Source organism: Schistocerca nitens, chromosome 5 (assembly GCF_023898315.1).
Source record: "Schistocerca nitens isolate TAMUIC-IGC-003100 chromosome 5, iqSchNite1.1, whole genome shotgun sequence".
Taxonomy (NCBI): Eukaryota; Metazoa; Arthropoda; class Insecta; order Orthoptera; family Acrididae; genus Schistocerca; species Schistocerca nitens.
This window is the reverse complement of record NC_064618.1, coordinates 256,318,446-256,340,548: the sequence shown is the minus strand read 5'-3', so window position 1 is coordinate 256,340,548 and position 22,103 is coordinate 256,318,446. Positions and strand designations below refer to the sequence as shown.

At 43.9% G+C, this 22,103-nt stretch overlaps 1 protein-coding gene across 1 annotated transcript in view; it reads left to right on the top strand.

The window, feature by feature from the left end:
• The window catches only part of LOC126259704 (alpha-tocopherol transfer protein-like), a 122,738-nt gene that overhangs the window by 60,727 nt on the left and 39,908 nt on the right, over positions 1-22,103 (top strand). Inside the window, exon 3 of the mRNA XM_049956676.1 lies at positions 1,287-1,446. Within this exon, the coding sequence (XP_049812633.1) occupies positions 1,287-1,446 (160 nt within the window). The remainder of the gene's footprint in view (positions 1-1,286; positions 1,447-22,103) is intronic.

The window sequence follows — 22,103 nt, the reverse complement described above, 5'->3', positions numbered from 1 at the left end:
GTAACATTCTCTTATAAAGGGGACTTCCCCAGATTTTGTGCTGGAGAAGTGGAAGCATCGTTTAAAATTCTCGTAGCTACCATTGGTGGGCCATCGTCAGAGGCTGTGACTCCAGCGCTGATGCAGAATAAAGGGCGTTATTGGCTGAACCCTTATGGTTGGTATTGGTAGCCGATCGTCATTGGATAGAAAGGCACTATTCCACATTTACGCTGGAGAAGGGTTATTGGTTGAAATTCCTCCTACTGCTATTGGTTGGCCATCATCATTGGCTAGATACGAAACGAACAGAGCAAGAGAGGGGGAACGTTTACCCAAAATATTGTTGTCCGTCGAGGTGACTTGCAGCCCGTTGTTCGTATTGCTCGCACACCGCTGCCGCATATTTACTTCCTTGATGGCGGGGAGCCACGCTAATAAGAATGACGAGATACCGCCTTCTCACTCCGTTAGGTTACCGTTCGTTTCTCGGGTCACCGACCGCATAAGCAGAATTTTAAAGAAAGTGTTATCCAGAAGTCTTTCTTTAATCAAAACAAAATAAAAGATTTTTCCGACGGAAAACGGATCCACCTGGTTGTCTCCACAATGCAGGCGTCTATCAAGTGACATGTGGCTGTGACAGTGCGCATATAGGCGAAACGGGAAGAACGGTTAAAGAACGCATCAGGAGCACGAACAGCACATGCGGCAAAAACGAAGTCGGCAGTAGAGGAACATCATGAGATGTGTGGCTCAGGCATAGATTTTAATAAAGTACGTGTGCTTGCTGAAGAAACGAACATTTATAGAAGAAAGGTCCAAGAAGCAGTTGAAATTGCCAAGAACACTTCTAATTTCAATAGAGGGGACGGCTATAGGCTTTGGGCATTAGGGTTCCCCGCCATCAAGGAAGAAAATATGCGGCCGCGGTGTGCGAGCAATACGAACAACGCGCTGCAAGTCACCTCGGTGGACAATAATGTTTTTTGGTAAACTTTCTCCCTCTCTTACTCTGTCCGTTTCGCATCCAGCCAACGATGATGGATAGCCAATAGCAGTAGAAGGAATTTCAACCAATAACCCTTCTCCGGCGAAAGTGTGGAATAGTGCCTTTCTATCCAATCACGAAGGGACACCAATTGCATTCATGTGTTTCATCCTGAAGAGGATCCCACAAGAGGGGTCGAAACGTCCACTTTTTTAGAAGGAAATATGATGCGGCCTAACAACCCAGAAGATTTTAATTTTAGTGACAAGGGCCACGAAAGTCTGCAGACTAACATGTTACATGTGTGTTTGTCCAGATGAGGTTCGGCTGGAGCGGCTGTACCTGAACTGCAAGTGCAGCCTGGAGCGCACCAAGGTGGCGCTCGACGCGTACTTCTCGCTGAGGAGTCGCCTGCCGGAGTTGCTGCAGGAGAGGGACCTGCTGCGGCCCGACGTGCAGGCCATGGCCCAACACGTGTGAGTCACTCACAGAAGTACGAGACGTCACGTCGGTGTTTCTTACAGCATTGTTATAACTGTAACCATTCTTTCCCGCACGCTAGGGCTGTTGATAAAATAACGATGTGTACAATACTGGCCATTAAAATTGCTACACCAAGAAGAAATGCAGATGATAAACGGGTATTGATTGGACAAATATATTATACTAGAACTGACATGTGATCGCATTTTCACGCAATTTTGGTGCATAGATCCTGAGAAATTAGTACCCAGAACAACCATCATGATGCTGTAAACAGAACCTGGATTCATCCGAAAAAATGACGTTTTGCCATTCGTGCACCCAGGTTCGTCGTTGAGTACACCATCGCAGGCGCTCCTGTCTGTGATGCAGCGTCAAGGGTAACCGCATCCATGGTCTCCGAGCTGATAGTCCATGCTGCTGCAAACGTCGTCGAGCTGTTGGTGCAGATGGTTGTTGTCTTCCGGTTTAGGTTATGACATGTTCGATATGCCTGCCATCATTGGCGACGATGTGGCGCAGACGAATAGCGAAATTCTGCATGACCCGCTGAAGTGTCGGAACATCCACGCTGTCGATGACCTCCTGAATGGCTGTTTTCAGCTCAGCAATGGTCTTGCGGTTATTGCTGTACACCTTGACTTTCACATAGCTCCACAAAAAGGACCCACATGTGATCAGATCCGGAGCATGTGGCGGCCAATTGATGCCCATGCCAGTGGCCTCCGGATACCCCATAGCCAGAATGCGGACCCCAAAGTGGTCCTCAAGGACATCGCTCTCCTGCTTCGATGGGGTCGAGCTCCGTCTTGCATGAACAAGACATTGTCGTAATCAGGGTCACTTTGGATAATGGGGATGAAATCATCTTCCAAAACGTTCACATACCATTCGGTAGTCACATCAATAAATATCGCACTGATTATTCCATGACAGGACGTTTCACACTACACAATCACCCGTTGAGGGTGAAGCGACTTCCCGATCATGAAATGCGGTTTCTCAGTCCACCAAAAGCGTCGATTTTGCTTACTGATGAACCCATACTAATGAAAGTGGACTTCGTCGTTATAAAACCATAATGCTCATACTAATTCCCATCATGCGCAGCGGGCAACCATACAGTTTGAACACCCTAACGCTAACCATTCAGAAATTATGATGTCTGTGTTTCTTATAATTCGATAATTGTCACCCTGTACCTCCTTCACTGGTTGTAGGATCCATTAATTTAATTTATATCGCATTACGTTTTTGCCTGTTTTCAAATCTGTACGGTAACAGCGATGCCCAGATGAAATTTCCGCCGGCCGTGGTGGCAATGCAGTTCTAGGCGCTGCAGTCCGGAACCGCGGGACTGCTACGGTCGCAGGTTCGAATCCTGCCTCGGGCATGGATGTGTGTGATGTCCTTAGGTTAGTTAGGTTTAAGTAGTTCTAAGTTCTAGGGGACTGATGACCTAAGATGTTAAGTCCAATAGTGCTCAGAGCCATGAAATTTCCGCACAATCTGAATTTTGTTTTTAATGTTTACGTGTCCTTTCCCATCAGCAAATTACAACTCCGTGTCTGTTTACTGTAGCGCATGAGAATGTAAGTTTATCTTAGTGTCAGAAGGCATTTCTACTCTACGTTGGTGAAGTAAGGCAGGGACCTTCCGTTAGCTTTTGTGGTACAATAGTGGGATGAACACGATAAAAAACCGGAGGAACGCCAAACGGCATATTTATGTGTGGCCTACATGACTCGTAGGTCATCCGCCGATTAAGAAACGGATCCTCCCGCCAAATTTTCAGAAGAGGCGTTTCATTAGCTCCTCAGACTCTTTGGCAGAGGCTTCTAGAAGCTTCTAGTAGCTTTTTCATGCCAGAAGGAAACTCTTCTCAGAGTCTAGGCTGTACCGTCGTGGAGAAAAATGTGACGGGGGAGTGTCCGGTGAGAACTGCAAAAGAAGGCAATCAAGATGCGGTATAGGTATCTGGAGTGTATTCAGTTAATTAAGCAACGCGAGGAGTACAGTCCTGATAAGCGTTGCTGAAAGTGCAGGCAGATAATTGTGTAATTGTATAAATTTCGGTCAGACTGTGTTGGAGAGTTACGGAGATAATGAACAATAACTTCGTTGTTGGTCATAGTCAAAGGAAAGCGGGCAGTGACTGGGAGTAAATTCAATGCTGAGGTTTTCAGATAAACTTCGGGCGCTGCGCAAATCAGGTCCTTGTCTGATGAAGTGGATAAGTGATGGAAGACCGCAGAGGCTGCTGCCGTGTGGAGCTGCGTCAGCTTCAAGCAGAACTGGTAACAGACATGTAATCGTAAATGTGATTAGCGGTGGTTTCTAGACGCCAGAGTAATTGATAGCTTCATGAGTACTTCATTTTTCTTGTAGAATAATTAAATAATCAGATAATTCGGACTCATTATTTCAGTTAGTGTGAATGTCCGGTTTTTCTTGCAGAAAGACGTGGTTCCCAAACGATACATACTGTTATGAACCACCAAAGCTTTAATCAGCGGAGCTCCAACTTGCCTCCCTCCGTGTGTCTCATACGTGCCCAGCTTCTTTGCTAAAGTATCGGAGTTCAATTTTGGTTTACATGAATTCCTTTAACAGCGCATGCCCCGTGTTTGTGAGATTAACATCCTCTCCAGTATAGAAGCTATCTCCTTATTACACGGAGAAGGCCGCATGTTGAACTTCTACCAATTAGTATTCACTCAGATGCGAATGAGTAACGGGCATTTGGATGAGGCAGCCCCTGTGGCCGAGTGGTTCTAGGCGCTTCAGTCCGGAATCGCGCTGCTGCTACGGTCGCAGCTTAGAATCCTGCCTCGGGTATGGATGTGTGTGATGTCCTTTGGTTAGTTAGGATTAATTAGTTCTAAGTCTAGGAGACTGATGACCTCAGATGTTAAGTCCCATAATGCTTAGAGCCTTAACGCTATTAGATGAAGTAACTTTCTATTCATTTTTTGTCAAATACTATGTACAATGGTCAAGATAATATCAATAAATATTGCAGTTTGTAATGCTTCTGTTAAATTGACAGTTTTTCTGTCCCACGTAGATGTAGTCGGTAGCGCAAATCAGACAGTTATCAGTTACAAGCAAAGATCTGGTAGTCGTCTCCGTAAGGCTGTACAAAGTTAGCGTTACCCACGTACAGCATTAGATTAAGATTTCTCTCCTAAATTCATTTTTCTGTGAATAGAATCCGGTATGGCCATTACACTTTCGGTTGATGAGCGATTCAAAACTGCCAGAAGGATGGGATGTCTGATGACGGAAGAATCTGATATACTCGTGTAGACCAATAACACAGTTTTGTCAATTATAACCCCCAGACATTTACCCCATTTGCACCACCGTTAATCTTAATAATTCAACAAGTACCTTTCAGCAGAAAATTGGATAAGATTTCTCACGAGCCTTCAAATGAACAACAGTACGTTGATTTTTTAAGAAAAATCTTTCATTTGTACAAAATCAAAGGTCCACATGTACTTGGTCACTTGCGGAAAATTGTCATCCAAGTGACGGCCATTCTCTCTAATACAATTTTCAACTCTTCGCCGGAAGGTGCTCATAAATAGGGGCAACAGGCGTTGGTTAATGGCCAATCAAACACACCTCTGCTTTAATGTCAGCCTTCCATTCCATTAAGCTTTTGGGTTCGCTGGCATAGAAGCTCTTTCAAGTACCCTGACAAGAACAACTCACATGGAAAAGACTGGGAACTTAGTCCACGACTGGTCACCGAAACGAGAAATGAGGTGTGCAGGGAAATTGTTCCTCATAACTGGATGCATTAGCAGTGAGCGATGTTGCAGTATCCTGCTGAATATAAACACTTCCTCTGTTTATCTGATAACTCCGGAATTCTGGTAGGAAGAACTGTCAGTATTACACCCTGCTCCGCTTTAAAAAGGAAGGGTCCCGCTACACCAGCGGTAGCTAAGGCAAAACATGGCTCTGAACGCTATGGGACTGAACTTCTGAGGCCATCAGTCCCCTAGAACTTGGAACTACTTAAACCTAACTAACCTAAGGAGATAACACACATCTATGCCCGAGGCAGGATTCCAACCTGCGACCGTAGCGGTCGCGCGGTTCCAGACTGTAGCGCCTAGAACCGCTCGGCCACTCCGACCGGCAGTTAAGGCAAACCACGCAGTCACCGTGCAGAGGGAAGTCTGATCCACTTAAATGAAAATCCCTCTCGTCGCTCATAATCATTAGTTATTGCATTTGGGCCTTCTTCAAAGATCGCGTAAAAATGTATACCAATCTCATTATTGGAAGTTCCTCCTATCCTTGATCTGGTGGACGCCCAGAGTAATATTTTTCTCAGACACATGGCGCATCCATAGACAGTTTGGTTGCTGATGTACCTATGAACTCGGACTCCTCTCACAATGGCAACGTGTGCCCATCTTTTTTGTCCAGCTGTACCCGCCTTTTTATCAGGACATAGTTGCGTCTTCTTAAGAGTATTTACTGTTCTGAAAGCTGTAACCTATCACAAGAGTATATTGCGACTTGGTTGGAGCTTTGCGATGAAATATATGCCGTGATGCGACGACAGACACTCAGCATTTAGAACAAACTCATCTTACGCGGAAACGCATACTCTGTCTTCCACTGTTCCGGTATAACTGAAACGGCGGACAGTTCCCAAGTGAATGACGTATGCCCTTCTCGCTTTCACCAATGATTTGACATACTGTCCAATACAAAAACATCGGTTTGTGGGATGTACGATATCGAAATTTCCACAGCGTGAATTGTTCCGTCTGACTCTTGAGTTCGATGAGCAGCAGAGACGCTCTTATTCCTGGTAAGCTAAGCTAAGCTGTGACTGTCTGCTGCTATTTGGATGTATTTTGGGTCCTCTTCTAATTCTCCCTTCTAAGACACCTAAAATAACGAGCTGTACTTAAGAAATGATGGATCTAAGCTTATGTAAGCTGCCTCTGTCGTGTACGACGCACATTTCCTTGGAATATTACAGTGATTTTCTTTTCCCTCGGCATTGTTCTACAAGGTGTTTGTGTTGTAAATCACATCGAACGCATTCTTTTAGATATTTCAAGGTTGTGGTTTTCCCAGTGAACTAGTATCATTCGTGTGATCAAACAAAAATAAGTGTTTCCCCTTGCTTGCGGCAATAACAACCAGTATACTGAGTCGCTTTACAGAACGTTGGTTCTCTGCATCTCTTTCTGCGATTTACTTCAGATATCTGGCTTTGCAACAACCCTACACCAATAGCACCATCTACGAACAGTTTCCTGCGTACTTCTCGTATAAGCAGGAGATCTAAAGAGATTTTCAGACTGCCAGCTGTTGCGATCTAGCAGAACCCAGGGGACACATATAGGGCAACATGGCGCACTTTGTTTGAAACTATGGAAGAAATCCTGACCTCTGATTTGTCTGCACTGGCAGAATACTTCCGTAAATGGGGGTTAAGGCTGTTAATACAGAAATGACTTCCTTCTACCTTAATAACAGGCAATCGACTAGAGATCTGTATGTCTGTACAGATGACTCACATTATAGCCACAACAAGCCAAAATACATAGGTGTCACGTTAGATAGAACTGTCTTTCGAACTGTAGATGAGTGCAAGAATTGATCTCTTTCAAATGTGGAATCACATTAGGATCATCAGTGCCAACTTAACGGACTTTTGCAAAGAGAGTGGTATACTCTGCGGTGGAGTACTGTCCTAAGGTGGTTGAACAGCGCTTATGTAAATAAAATTGTTCTCTTACTTAATAATACTGTGCCTATAGTTTCAGGAGCAATTACGTCTACTCCCATCAACTGGCTGCCTGCACAGTCATATACTCTGACCAGATCTGCGAAGGAAAGATGTTTTGATTTTAGTAAATTCCGAACTGTGGGTACATTTTAACATTCCTGATTCATCGTCAGTAAAATTCAGTCAAGACTTTCTGATCTTGTACTTGCAAACAGAATTTAACATCACCAGGTCCTCGCGGAGAGAATGGCTCCAAAATGTCTCAGCAAATGCCATTTCTTACCTCGTAGTACTAAGAGAGCTCCCGGGCTTGATCAACCCCGCAAAATGTAATCAATTTTATAGCGACGGAAAATGGTAAATAAAAGAGATGAGCAGATTCACTTTTTACATGGAGGATGCTGTCCTCACCAGCCTAGACTGGATAGCATCGAGGCAGAGTATCTAACAAACCACGGAAGATAGCAGTGCCACAGCGCATAGAGAGGTTTGAGGTATTCCTGATGCCAACCCCCTAAGGCCATCAAATTAAATACAATTAGATTTTTGCTAGGGATTAAAAATGAAGTGATTCGATAGTAAAATATACTTAGATGCCATAGGACAAAGAAATCTACGGACGGTCTCATGGAGCTTCCGACAACTTACTAGAGTCATTAATGAATTTTGTTTGTAGTAATGGTAATATCATTCTTCCTAGCTGTACGTTCGAAACTAATTTCACATGCCACGGTGTTTACCTTTTAATCCAATCACGAACCTTATCCGACCAGCAGAAAGATGCTGCTTCTGAAGCACAAAATAAGCGAAAATGCTCCTGTTTATTAAAAGACCCTGAAAGTGGAGCACCAGCTGCCTCATTCTGCTGTCTTGAGCGTCTTCAAAATTTTCCCAAGAAACTGACATGTGAACATACTTGTGCTCTCTTTAACGTGCAACTCAACTCAAACTCCCACAAGCCACCCTAATTGTAGCTCACTCACATCCACTACAACATCGCTGTAAGTAGCTCGTAACCATCCACTCCCACTTGCCCATCTTCATTCACTCACTCATTGAAGCCAACGTACTGTCGTTATCTCTCAGTATCTTGCTAACTGCCACTGTCTGCTGTATCACAGCCGTTGTTCCACTAATTTTGTCTCCTCTCACTGTCACTCCCTCCCTCCCTCTTGCTCTCTTTTACTGCTCTCATCTCATTTAATCTTTCCTGTTATTGTCTGTTCTCACTGACCCTCTCTCTCTAATGTTGTAATTGTCGTAGACACTCTCATTGTCGCCGGCCGCGGTGGTCTCGCGGTTCTAGGGGCGCAGTCCGGAACCGTGCGACTGCTACGGTCGCAGGTTCGAATCCTGCCTCGGGCATGGATGTGTGTGATGTCCTTAGGTTAGTTAGGTTTAAGTAATTCTAAGTTCTAGGGGACTGATAACCACAGCAGTTGAGTCCCATAGTGCTCAGAGCCATTCTTTATTTTCTCTCATTGTCACTGGATCTCACCTTCTTTCACTTTCGCCTTCTCTTTATTCGTCTCGCACTAGCACTGTCTCTTTCACTCTGTTACTCCAACTGCAGGTCTGGCTAAAATACTTCTCATTACGAGAATCGAATACTTAGCTTTGAACCGTCGAATATTCTCCTCAACTAAAGTCCATTAGGGGACGTATATTGATTTGGGTGGATTGTGGAAATGATGAAAGCTTCGATGTTAAATTTTCCAACACACTGATGAATTTGTAACAGCCGATGTATTTTCCATAAGCATTTCCAAAGATGTTCACACGTAAACTGTCTTCTGTCAGAAGACTTTGCGTCATGACATTGGCCAAACTGCGACTGACTGCAAGTACTTTGCACCGCTCGATATATACCCTATCTTAACAATGTATATTCTTAGAAATATTGTCAAAAACAATTACGTTTACTGATTTTATAATGAAAAGTTAATGATTTACAATAATCTTTTAGTACAGTGTTAAATGCAATAAATGATTATTAATTCTGAATAAGTTTCTAAATACTGTTCTCTTAACTCTGGTGCAGAAAGTTGTTTATGAAGTTACAATAACAATGCCTATAGTAAAATCATTAATTAAATCTTGTTTTCACGTTCAGTTTTATGTCTAACATTAACTGATGTATAGTACAAAATGCCAAGATGGAATTCAGATTAAAATTCTGTGTCAAAAGGCTGAAAATCAATAGTGTTTACATCAAAATGTTAGAGAATCGTTAGTGAAAAAGTTAATTACAATTGATCTAATTGGTTTTTCGTTATTGATATGATACATAAAGTGCACAAATCACGTTAAATGCATCATATGCCTGATAAATGTTCCGAAAGTCTTTCTCCTCGCTAAGTTGAAATATACGAATTTTCCAAATCAATTATTGGTTTCATTACAGCATAGATATTTCCTCTGTCATTTCCATAGGAATATAATAATGTAATCACGAGAATAAAATTATAAATCTTTCTGAAATGTACGACAATATGCTAATCTACATCATTATGTTTTCCAATTGCAACTTTCTGTTAATTGCAGTGAAATGATCTGACGTAATGTTACTGATCTTTATTCGGTATGTAAGTGAACCATACAGTTTAATGTGCCGATAGAAATTAAGACAAACCATACTTTCTAAGTTTTGTCCATTACATATTTTGGGTCGGGTACTATACAATCTACTAATTTTTAGTGGCATCGAAGTATTCATCAACTACCCTATAACTAGACGTATTACATATTGCCTCTCTCTCTTTCTCTCTGTCTCCTTCCCTCTTTCTATACCACATCTAGTGTCTACTATGTTCCAGTATTTATTACTTTTCCGCCTCTTCACTATTGGCAGTGCTACTTCTTTCTCAGCATAAAAAAGTGCAAATACGTTCGTATGTCAAATACTATGCGGAAATTTTACAGATTCTAACGAAGGTGTAATAAGGTGGCTTGTACCCCACTGTAGAGTCAGCCTTTTAATATACAGGAGCATGTTAACCTTATTTGTGCTCCGAAAAGAGCATTTTTTCCGCTGGTTGCCTTCTTTTCCCTGCCAAAACAGGGCACGTCACTCATAGGGAGAGAACTTTGTCGGTCAGTAAAATTGTGATAGTTCACTTACATGAAATTGAAATAACGCAAAACTGTATGATTTTGCACCTCAGACCGGATTTTACATACACCAAAATTTTGCATGTGCTTTATTATTACAACAACAGAACCCTTCTGATGATAAGAGACACTTTAAAGCGTATTTCTCCGTACTACATCACTTAATAACCTACATTTCCCGCTCACACGGGATTTTACGTGCACATTTTACATATACAAGCAGGGTAAATTTTAATCTCTGTATCTCGGGAACGAATAAAGATATAAAAAACATTATCAAGTTCGTTAGCCATCGAGATATTAGCAATATACCGTAACAATTTCAGCCATTTGCTGAGCACAGCCATCTTGTAATACGCGGCTTGGTTTTGGTATCCAAAACAGTGATTTGCGAGTTCTCAGGAAGCGTCTATTAACTACATGGTGACTCCATAAACCTTGCCAACGCGCACCGTAGACCACATCTAATACAAACAGAACCAACCAATTTGCTTCATGTAGCTAAGCTGGAGGAAGTGTGTAATATTAAAACTTTAACTGTATACCGTAGGACAGTTAGAGTAATACGATCTTTCTGTTGGGTATACGAGTGCTTCTAGCGCAATGGCTGCCCACAAAACTTGACGTTATGTTTCTATCACCAGTAGAATCAGAAGTAGGAGCCCCAGAGCAACTCCATGCGCTGTATCTCGGAACGTAACAGGTAGCGCATGATCTCACAAGCGTACAGGTATTTGAGGCGCCAGTATTTTGTATCTAAGGCTGTCGGCAATGAAAGAGGCACTGTACAGAAAAGTTATCGTCACTGAGAATAATAAGACACAACGAGACAATTAGACTGCTGCACCGTTTACCACAGAATTCCAAACGACTGCTACATAGGAGTGTCTTACCAAATTCTGTTCTGCATAAGTGTTACAATCTCCTGCTATACCTTTAGTTTCACGCTGCTGAGGAGTCAGACAATAATTGTATAAAACCTCCCAGTCTGATTGAAACTTCTACAAGAACGATATGTATTAAAGGAGAGCATCATTACCCTCTGATATCATACATTAACTCATTTATAAAACACATGTTATTGGAGCAATGAAATTTTCTGTCATATATTTTTCGTCATGTTTACGATTTCTTATTTCTTCGTTTTTCGGCAACGTGTTGCTTTGTTTTATGCGTAAGCACCTACGGGATAGAACGTTAGTTAAACTGAGCAGACTGTTCGATGTGGGACGCTGTAGGTAGTATAGAACTGGTACCATGCCGTTATGTGACCCTCCACAGGTGACTAAGGTCATGGCAGTCAAGTTCCGTTTTGTACCAGTCGGTTCTAAGGAGTCAGCTCTGCAATATAGGTCGGCGTAATAGACAAATTGAGCTACCATGTTTGGATATGCTCATGAACATACAGTGAATAAAGTTGCCCGATTTCTTCGTGTAAGAACGTGGATAGTCAAACCTGTCTACAAGGAATGCATCACGACTTGCAGCCTTGTAACACTACGTAAGAACTACGGTCGTAAAAAATTCTAATAAACTGGTGTAAGGTTGCGGGGGTTCGTTTTGTTTTGCTTATTCTTGAATTGAGTAAAACTGTGTGAGATGAAATGACAAGTTTATTGTCGCAATATTTCTCACCACATTACAGCTTCTCACACAGTTTCCAACTCGCCAACATAAAAACAGCGCAATGGATAACGCATCTTGTCAACATCAAAAAGTGAAATAAGTCTATACACAACAATGTTAAATATGAACTCTCTGAAAGGACATAAATCTTAAGCACAATATTACGAAAGTTTAGTTGTAAGTTTCTTTACATTGATCCTAAGCACAATAATATGGAAGTTTAATTGGACGTTTCTTTACAAAATTGCTCCTACACATACGTTATGATGTTGGTCAGTATTACGAAAATCGTCCGATTCCGGTTCAAAGTTCGGTACTATTTAGGATGACAATCAAGTCTACGGTGGATGGTTAGCCAAGTGACAACTTTGAGTGCAAGATTACCCAAGGCCGCTCGAGTTTACACTGGATGCAAGCTGGTAAACCAACAAAGTTTACGCCTCTGCACGCGGTATTTACCTTACGCCTGCGACATGCTGCTGTCTGCAAGGCCGCTCTATCGCACTGAAATTCCTACAAAACTAATCTGGCCTTCGCTGAACTTTCCAGCAGAAACTTTCGCTATGTTTCTCTTTAGGCGAGAAAACATGTACTCAGCCCTAGTCTTATTATGTGGCGATATACACGCGCATGGTTGGAGCAGTGTGCGTATTATACAGAACAGTAAACGAATTTGACTGGTTCGTTTCTCCACAGTTGGAGCTAAATGTTGCTACAGCTAATTTTAGCAGGAGTGTAGCCGCTTTGAACGCAGTGTCCACACCAATTTCTTCTGAGCGTCGTACGGAGCGTTAAGCGCTCTGTTCTGCACTTGACGCCAGTTCAGAGAAGAGTCCCCCAAAATTTCTCTCTTGTCCTACTTGTGGCAGACTGCCTTCATCCACTTGGTTTCCTTTTTCATGTCACGACTTTTTTTGACCCATAGGAGCATTCTTCTCATTTTGTAGAAACACCCTCTACCAATCGCAACGTCCCTTCTATCAAACTACGTAGAAATTTCAGTAGTTATCTCCTTCCTAATCAGTTTACGCCAATCGGACGTTTTGTGCCCATTCCAGACGTCTAAAGTACACTGACCTTTCCATGTGTTGCACTCGCTGGACGAAAATGCGTCACTTTCTTTTGTTTGTATCCCGATGGAATTTCGAAAGGCAGTTTTCTAAAGCAGCTTCTCTGCTCTTGTACCTATGCCTTCGCTACAGGCAGCCCTCCAGCTTGAATCACCTTGCCCGGGATCGCTGTCCTCTTTCCTGCCATCCCTTTAAGAGGTCGCCGGCGTAACTCCCGCAGCGCAGTTTCGCTACGCCATTGTGGAGCTGGCTTTTCAAAACTAAAAGCGACTCGACTTGCATTCCCTGTTCTACCTTCCGCTCAATGACATGTATTGTATAGGAATGGTGTGTTAATTACTGTCAATTGACTGCCATCCCTTTTTGCCTTACATGTTGTTGTTGTGGTCTTCAGTCTTGAGACTGGTTTGATGCAGTTTTCCATGCTACTCTATACTGTGCAAGCCTCTTCATCCCCAGTACCTACTGCAGCCTACATCCTTCTGAATCTGCTTAGTGTATTCATCTCTTGGTCTCCCTCTACGTTTTTATCCTCCATGCTGCCCTCCAGTACTAAATTGGTGATCCCTTGATGCCTCAGAACGTGTCCTACCAACCGATCCCTTCTTCTAGCCAAGCTGTGCCACAAACTCCTCTTCTCCCCAATTCTATTCAATACCTCCTCATTTGTTATGTGATCTACCCATCTAATCTTCAGCATTCTTCTGTAGCACCACATTTCGAAAGCTTACGTATTGATAGGAAAATGTTGTCATAATTGTCTATTTATGCTAGGTATCATCTTCACCTTCTCACTGCGTTTTTTAAAAGTGTGAATCTGACCATTTCTTCTGCCACCTTACAAGAGGACCGAAGGCAAATGCTATGCCTCATTTTACAAGCCGACAGGAAATGTCAATGATTGCAGGTCAGAGAGAACTTGGAATAGACAGTCTGAGTCAGATACCTTAAAAAGACCATTGCGCTTAGCTGCACAAAAAGCTCCACATTTTCAAAGCGTCAAACAAAACTGGAAAACGGCATACTGGTGAAATTTAATGTGGTCCTACGAAACACTATTTGCTTATTTTCAAATGAGCAAAATGAACATCAGTAAGGGTTCTTACTTCAGTGTTCCTGATAAACCGTGTTGCCCTTTCTTCTACATCCTCATGTTCAGTATGTTTTCGATACTCCAACAACAACCGTACCCACAGGCTGCACGCATACTTTACTGGATTGACGTAGGCTCAGGCACCTTTTGGCTCAACGACTGACCCGCTGAACTAACCGACTGCAATCAGTGAGAGAATTTCTGGAACTATTTGGAACAGCGAGTGATATATCACGCTCCATCCCAATTTGATAGCTCTTCTGGATCAATGAGTGAGTGCCTTCAGCTGGATATGGCATGCTACAAATGAATGTTGTCCGTGTTCTAATGTAAATTAAGGGTTTCCAAATATAGTGTATTACTTATACAGGGTGTTTCAAAAATGACCGGTATATTTGAAACGGCAATAAAAACTAAACGAGCAGCGATAGAAATACACCGTTTGTTGCAATATGCTTGGGACAACAGTACATTTTCAGGCGGACAAACTTTCGAAATTACAGTAGTTACAATTTTCAACAACAGATGGCGCTGCAAGTGATGTGAAAGATATAGAAGACAATGCAGTCTGTGGGTGCGCCATTCTGTACGTCGTCTTTCTGCTGTAAGCGTGTGCTGTTCACAACGTGCAAGTGTGCTGTAGACAACATGGTTTATTCCTTAGAACAGAGGATTTTTCTGGTGTTGGAATTCCACCGCCTAGAACACAGTGTTGTTGCAACAAGACGAAGTTTTCAACGGCGGTTTAATGTAACCAAAGGACCGAAAAGCGATACAATAAAGGATCTGTTTGAAAAATTTCATCAGACTGGGAACGTGACGGATGAACGTGCTGGAAAGGTAGGGCGACCGTGTACGGCAACCACAGAGGGCAACGCGCAGCTAGTGCAGCAGGTGATCCAACAGCGGCCTCGGGTTTCCGTTCGCCGTGTTTCAGCTGCGGTCCAAATGACGCCAACGTCCACATATCGTCTCATGCGCCAGCGTTTACACCTCTATCGATACAAAATTCAAACGCGGCAACCCCTCAGCGTCGCTACCGTTGCTGCACGGGAGACATTCGCTGACGATATAGTGCACAGGATTGATGACGGCGATATGCATGTGGGCAGCATTTAGTATACTGACGAAGCTTGCCGGCCGCGGTGGTCTAGCGGTTCTGGCGCTGCAGTCCGGAACCGCGGGACTGCTACGGTCGCAGGTTCGAATCCTGCCTCGGGCATGGGTGTGTGTGATGTCCTTAGGTTAGTTAGGTTTAAGTAGTTCTAAGTTCTAGGGGACTTATGACCTAAGATGTTGAGTCCCATAGTGCTCAGAGCCATTTGAACCATTTGAACTGACGAAGCTTATTTTTACCTGGACGGCTTCGTCAATAAACAGAACAGGCGCATATGGGGAACCGAAAAGCCCCATGTTGCAGTCCCATCGTCCCTGCATCCTCAAAAAGTACTGGTCTGGGCCGCCATGTCTTCCAGAGGAATCATTGGCCCATTTTTCAGATCCGAAACGATTACTGCATCACGCTATCTGGACATTCTTCGTGAATTTGTGGCGGTACAAACTGCCTTAGACGACACTGCGAACACCTCGTGGTTTATGCAAGATGGTGCCCGGCCACATCGCACGGCTGACGTCTTTAATTTCCTGAATGAATATTTCGATGATCGTGTGATTGCTTTGGGCTATCCGAAACATACAGGAGGCGGCGTGGATTGGCCTCCCTATTCGCCAGACATGAACCCCTGTGACTTCTTTCTGTAGGGACACTTGAAAGACCAGGTTTACCGCCAGAATCCAGAAACAATTGAACAGCTGAAGCAGTACATCTCATCTGCATGTGAAGCCATTCCGCCAGACACGTTGTCAAAGGTTTCGGGTAATTTCATTCAGAGACTACGCCATATTATTGCTACGCATGGTGGATATGTGGAAAATATCGTACTATAGAGTTTCCCAGACCGCAGCGCCATCTGTTGTTGAAAATTGTAACTACAGTAGTTTCAAAAGTTTGTCTGCCTGAAAATGTACTGTTGTCCCAAGCATATTGCAACAAACGGTGTATTTCTATCGCTGCTCGCTTAGTTTTTATTGCCGTTTCAAATATACGGGTCATTTTTGAAACACACTGTATAATGAATATAATCTTCTCACATTGTCTTTGTTTCTTAATACACATTTTTGTCCCCTCAATGGCAAACGTATAGCGATAGATTTAGAATAGTTAGGAGTACTAAAAGGATAATAAAGCGAACCACAGTTAGCATCGATGGCGATAAATGTGGCGATACTGAGTCATTGGGCCTGCCCTTAACGGGAACACCGGTGTGAAACAGACCCAGATATCATTCATAACCACCACTGCTATGAGGTGTCAACCAGCCTGGGTGATTTGCGGATGTTTTACTATCTAACGATATTTTGGGTTTTCCCGAAGTATTCTTGTCATTAGGAAGAAAACAAACTTCATAAAATTTATGTACTTGAGGTATCCAGTGTGGACGACTTTCGTACATATCTTACGGTAAATGATAATGTTGTGACAGGAAAGTGAATAAGGCTCGTGTATACCATGGGAGTACGAACACCTACGGCAGACACGGGGCAACCTTTGGTGACCCGCGGGCCTGATTCACTTAGGTGCTTAACCTCGCGGGCCGTCACAGCACGTGACACAGCAGCAGCCCTCTTATCGCATGAAGTCAAAACTTCAACGCCCTTGACGTTAGTGTTCGTAGGGTAGCGCATCGATTTGAATGGCACCGCTTTCCCCGACACGCTACGTCAATACATAATGCTTTGAAATACGCGGTTTTGAGAGTAGATTTAATTTATGTTCACCCCATGTTGAAATGTTTACATTTATTTACACGTCATGGACATAATTTCTTTTTCATTTAAAAAAAAATTCTTTATTCTTCAATATACACGATACATGAACAACCCACCACGTTAAAAAATTAGTGGGTCCTAATTGATACGATAAAATTATTATTATTATTATTATTATTACTGCAGCCTATTTCTAAGAATATTAGTTCCTTTACTCATGCACTATGGGCACTACTGCTATGTCTTAGGTTACCAATGTTTGACTATTTTTGCTACTTATGCTAGTCTACTTTACCTGCAGCGTTACAGATGTTCCAGCGTTTATACAGGGTGTTACAAAAAGGTACGGCCAAACTTTCAGGAAACATTCCTCACACACAAATAAAGAAAAGATGTTATGTGGACATGAGTCCGGAAACGCTTAATTTCCATGTTAGAGCTCATTTTAGTTTCGTCAGTATGTACTGTACTTCATCGATTCACAATCAACATGTGTGAGCTGACGAGAATCCGCACGAAATTGTGCAATCACGTCATCAACACAGATTTGCTGTGAACGTTTGGCCAGGCATTGTTGATGATGTCTCGACTGGGTCCCATGTTCTTCCACCTACACTCAATGGAGCACGTTATCACGATTTCATACGGGATACTCTACCTGTGCTGCTAGAACATGTGCCTTTACAAGTACGACACAACATGTGGTTCATGCACGATGGAGCTCCTGAACATTTCAGTCAAAGTGTTCGTACACTTCTCAACAACAGATTCGGTGACTGATGGGTTGGTAGAGGCGGACCAATTCCGTGGCCTCCACGCTCTCCTGACCTCAACCCTCTTGACTTTCATTTATGGGGGCATTTGAAAGCTCTTGTCTACGCAACCCCGGTACCATATGTAGAGACTGTTCGTGCCCGTATTGTGGACGGCTGTGATACAATACGCCATTCTCCAGGGCTGCATCAGCGCATCAGGGATTCCGTGCGACGGAGGGTGGATGCATGTATCCTCGCTAACGGAGAACATTTTGAACATTTCCTGTAACAAAGTGTTTGAAGTCACGCTGGTACGTTCTGTTGCTGTGTGTTTCCATTCCGTGATTAATGTGATTTGAAGAGAAGTAATGAAATGAGCTCTAACTTGGAAAGTAATCGTTTCCGGACACATGTCCACATAACATATTTTCTTTGTGAGTGATGAATTTTTCCTGAAAGTTTGGCCGTACCTTTTTGTAACACCCTGTATAAACCTACATTGTTGGCCGTGTTCACCGAGCTAATCCCGGTGAACATGCCCCTGGCACCGGGCTGGTCCGGAGTGGCTGATCGCTGCAGCACTACACTAGTGTTACTATCCTAGATTATCCTAGATCTAACTTAATATTTAATCTTATGTCAAATCCGGCGAGTGTCAGAATCGGTAAGAAAGGCGTACCCTCTCCCTAATCCCAGACATGGCGGATTCCAGCCATGAAGCGGCTGGCCAAGTCCACGCCTCGGTGGAACAGGACAAGTGCACTAAGTCAGGTCGGTATGAAATGTGAGATCTTAGTTGTTGTTCCGTAGGAATTCCTTTAGGAATTTTTGTGAAATTTCGTTTGCTAATTTATTCAATATTGGGAAGTGGTCCTCATGCCTGTGCAGGTGATACGTGTCATGTTGGACAAAATGGTTCAAATGGCTCTGAGCACTATGGGACTCAACTGCGGAGGTCATAAGTCCCCTAGAACTTATAACTACTTAAACCTAACTAACCTAAGGACAACACACACATCCATGCCCGAGGCAGGATTCGAACCTGCGACCGTAGCGGTCGCGCGGTTCCAGACTGTAGCGCCAGAACCGCTCGGCCACCAGCGGCCCATGTTGGACAGTAGTTCGTGTGTTCTACGACCGGTGTCGTCATTGTCCCACTTTTCTTGCCGAAGCTCCTCCCCGCTACGTCTGATTTCTAGTTTGTTCCCCAGGTGAATCCCCATTAGTTCAATTATTTTGTCCCAGTTTCCCTTTTTTGACCCAGTACCATGCAACTTGTACTCACACAGTATTTTGACATCAATTGCAGAATACGGGTCAGGAGTCTGGGCTCACAGGCTCACGCGGGTCATGCCTTCCATGGCTGTAAGAAGAGAGCAGCGAAATATGCTCCTCAGATCAGTAGGGGCATATAGAACAACTCCGGGGGGAGCGCTAACAGTATTAATGGGGCTTGTGCACTCGACATAAAGATTAGAGAACATCATTTATTTACATACCCCGTTTCACAACAGTTGTCTTGGGAATTTCCGTTAAAATTTCTGCAGCGCCTGCCTTTCTCCCCCATGAACTCCTTCCGCGGGCAGGATTGAAACCAATAGTGGTGTGGATCCGGTCTGTAAACCATCAGTTACCGAACATTTTGCGGCACGTTGTGTTTGTTCAATATTGCATTTGAAATATACTGTAAATTTTCTGTACGATCTCTGCTATTATCCTGAGGTAGTTTTGATGTTAAGAGTACCCGTAATTCAGTAGATGCCTAAGTGGCTGAAGTCCATCAGTGGTGCTCCAAAGCGTAAGTTTTCCACGTCGTTGTGCTGGGCATTCGACAAAGGGTCTACAATAAAGAAGGTTAATGTGGAAATAGCTCGGAAAACGATATGCATGTAGTAGACACGGTCATGACTGTTCTTGCTTCCATTCTACAAAAGACAAGCAACACGATGGGTCACTGTTATGTTAGAGAGATTTCTGCCATCCTATGGCATGGCTACATTTCTTGACTCGCAGCACCACCTTCCTCGCTCGGTGTCCAGTCAGCTGCTTCCAAGCTTACTTCCCCATCAACAATATATGCACTGGTGTTAATCTAAGCTAAACTCCCATGTGTCAATCTGTTGCCCTTCCTCCAGCGCCACGGTTTCTAAATATTTATTATAACATGCTCTATGGCACATACACTACTGGCCATTAAAATTGCTACCCCACGAAGATGACGCGCTACAGACGCGAAATTAAACTGATAGGAAGATGATCCTGTGATATGCAAATGATTAGCTTTTCAGAGCATTCACACAAGGATGGCACCGGTGGCGACACCTACAACGTGCTGACCTGAGGAAAGTTTCCAACCGATTTCTCATTCACAAACAGCAGTTGACCGGCGTTGCCTGGTGAAACGTTGTTGTGATGCCTCGTGTAAGGAGGAGAAATGCGTACCATCACGTTTCCGACTTTGATAAAGGTCGGATTGCAGTCTATCGCGATTGCGGTTTATCGTATCGCGACATTGCTACTCTCGTTGCTCGAGATACAATGACTGTTAGCAGAATATGGAATCGGTGGGTTCAGGAAGGTAATACGGAACGCCGTGCTGGATCACAACGGCCTCGTGTCACTAGCAGTCGAGATGACAGGCATCTTATCCGCATGGCTGTAACGGATCGTAAAGCCACGTCTCGATCCCTAAGTCAAGAGATGGGGACGTTTGCAAGACAATAACCATCTGCACGAACAGTTCGACGACGTTTGCAGCAGCATGGACTATCAGCTCGGAGACCATGGCTGCGGTTACCCTTGACGCTGCCTCACAGGCAAGAGCGCCCTTGATGGTGTACTCAACGACAAACCTGGGTGCACGAATGGCAAAACGTCATTTTTTCGGATGAATCCAGGTTCTGTTTACAGCATCATGATGGTCGCATTCGTGTTTGGCGACATCGCGGTGAACGCACATTGGAAGCGTGGATTCGACTTCGCCATACTGGCGTATCACCCGGCGTGATGGTATGGGGTGCCATTGGTTACACGTCTCGGTCACCTCTTGTTCGCATTCATGGCGCTTTGAACAGTGGACGTTACATTTCAGATGTGTTATGACCCGTGGCTCTACCCTTCATTCGATCCCTGCGTAAACCTACATTTCAGCAGGATAATGCGCGACCGCATGTTGCGGGTCCTGTACGGGTCGTTCTGGATAGAGAAAATGTTCGACTGCTGCCCTGGCCAGCACATTTCCAGATCTCTCACCAATTGAAATCGTCTGGTCAATGTGGCCGAGCAACTGGCTCGTCACAATACGCCAGTCACTACTCTTGATGAACTGCGGTATCGAGTTGAAGCTGTATGGGAAGCAAGCTCAGTTTGACTCCTTGCCCAGACGTATCAAGGCCGTTATTACGGCCAGGGGTGGTTGTTCTCTGTACTGATTTCTCAGGAACTATACTGCCAAATTGCGTGAAAATGTAATCACATGTCAGTTCTGCTATAATATAATTGTCCAATGTGGGTTCACCGCGATGTCGCCAAACACGGATGCAACCATCATGATGCTGTAAACAGAACCTGGATTGATCCTGAAAAATGACATTTTGCCATTCGTGCACCCAGGTTCGTCGTGGAGTACACCATCGCAGGCGCTCCTGTCTGTGATGCGACGTCAAGGGTAACCGCAGCATGGTCTCCGAGCTGATGGTCCATGCTGCTGCAAACGTCGTCGAACAGTTCGTGCAAATGGTTGTTGTCTTGCAGACGTCGCCATCTGTTGACTCAGGGATCGAGACGTGGCTTTACCATCCGTTACAACCATGCGGATAAGATGTAATTCATCTCGACTGCTAGTGATACGAGGCCGTTGGGATCCAGCACGGCGTTCCGTATTACTCTCCTGAACCCATATTCCGCTAACAGTCAGTGAATCTCGACCAACGCAAGCAGCAATGTCGCGATACGATAAACCCCAATCACGATAGGCTAAAATCCGACCTTTATCAAAGTCGGAAACGTATTGGTACGCATTTCTCCTCCTTACACGCGGCATCACAACAGCGTTTCACCAGGCAATGCCGGTCAACTGCTGTTAGTGTATGAGAAATCGGCTGGAAACTTTCCTCATGTCAGCACGTTGTAGGAGTCGCCACCGGTGCCAACCTTGTGTGAATGCTCTGAAAAGCTAATCATTTGCATATCACAGCAGCTTCTTCCTGTCGGTTAAATTTCTCGTCTGTCGCACGTCATCTTCGTGGCGTAGCAATTTTAACGGCCAGTAGTGTATTTTATGCTACCCTTGCCATGCCGTAGTGGTTCACTAGTTCAAATATGGATTTTAATTCTCGGTAGCTTGCTACTGATTATTCACAGAATACGATTAAAATTTGAGTATTTCACTGCCTGTAAT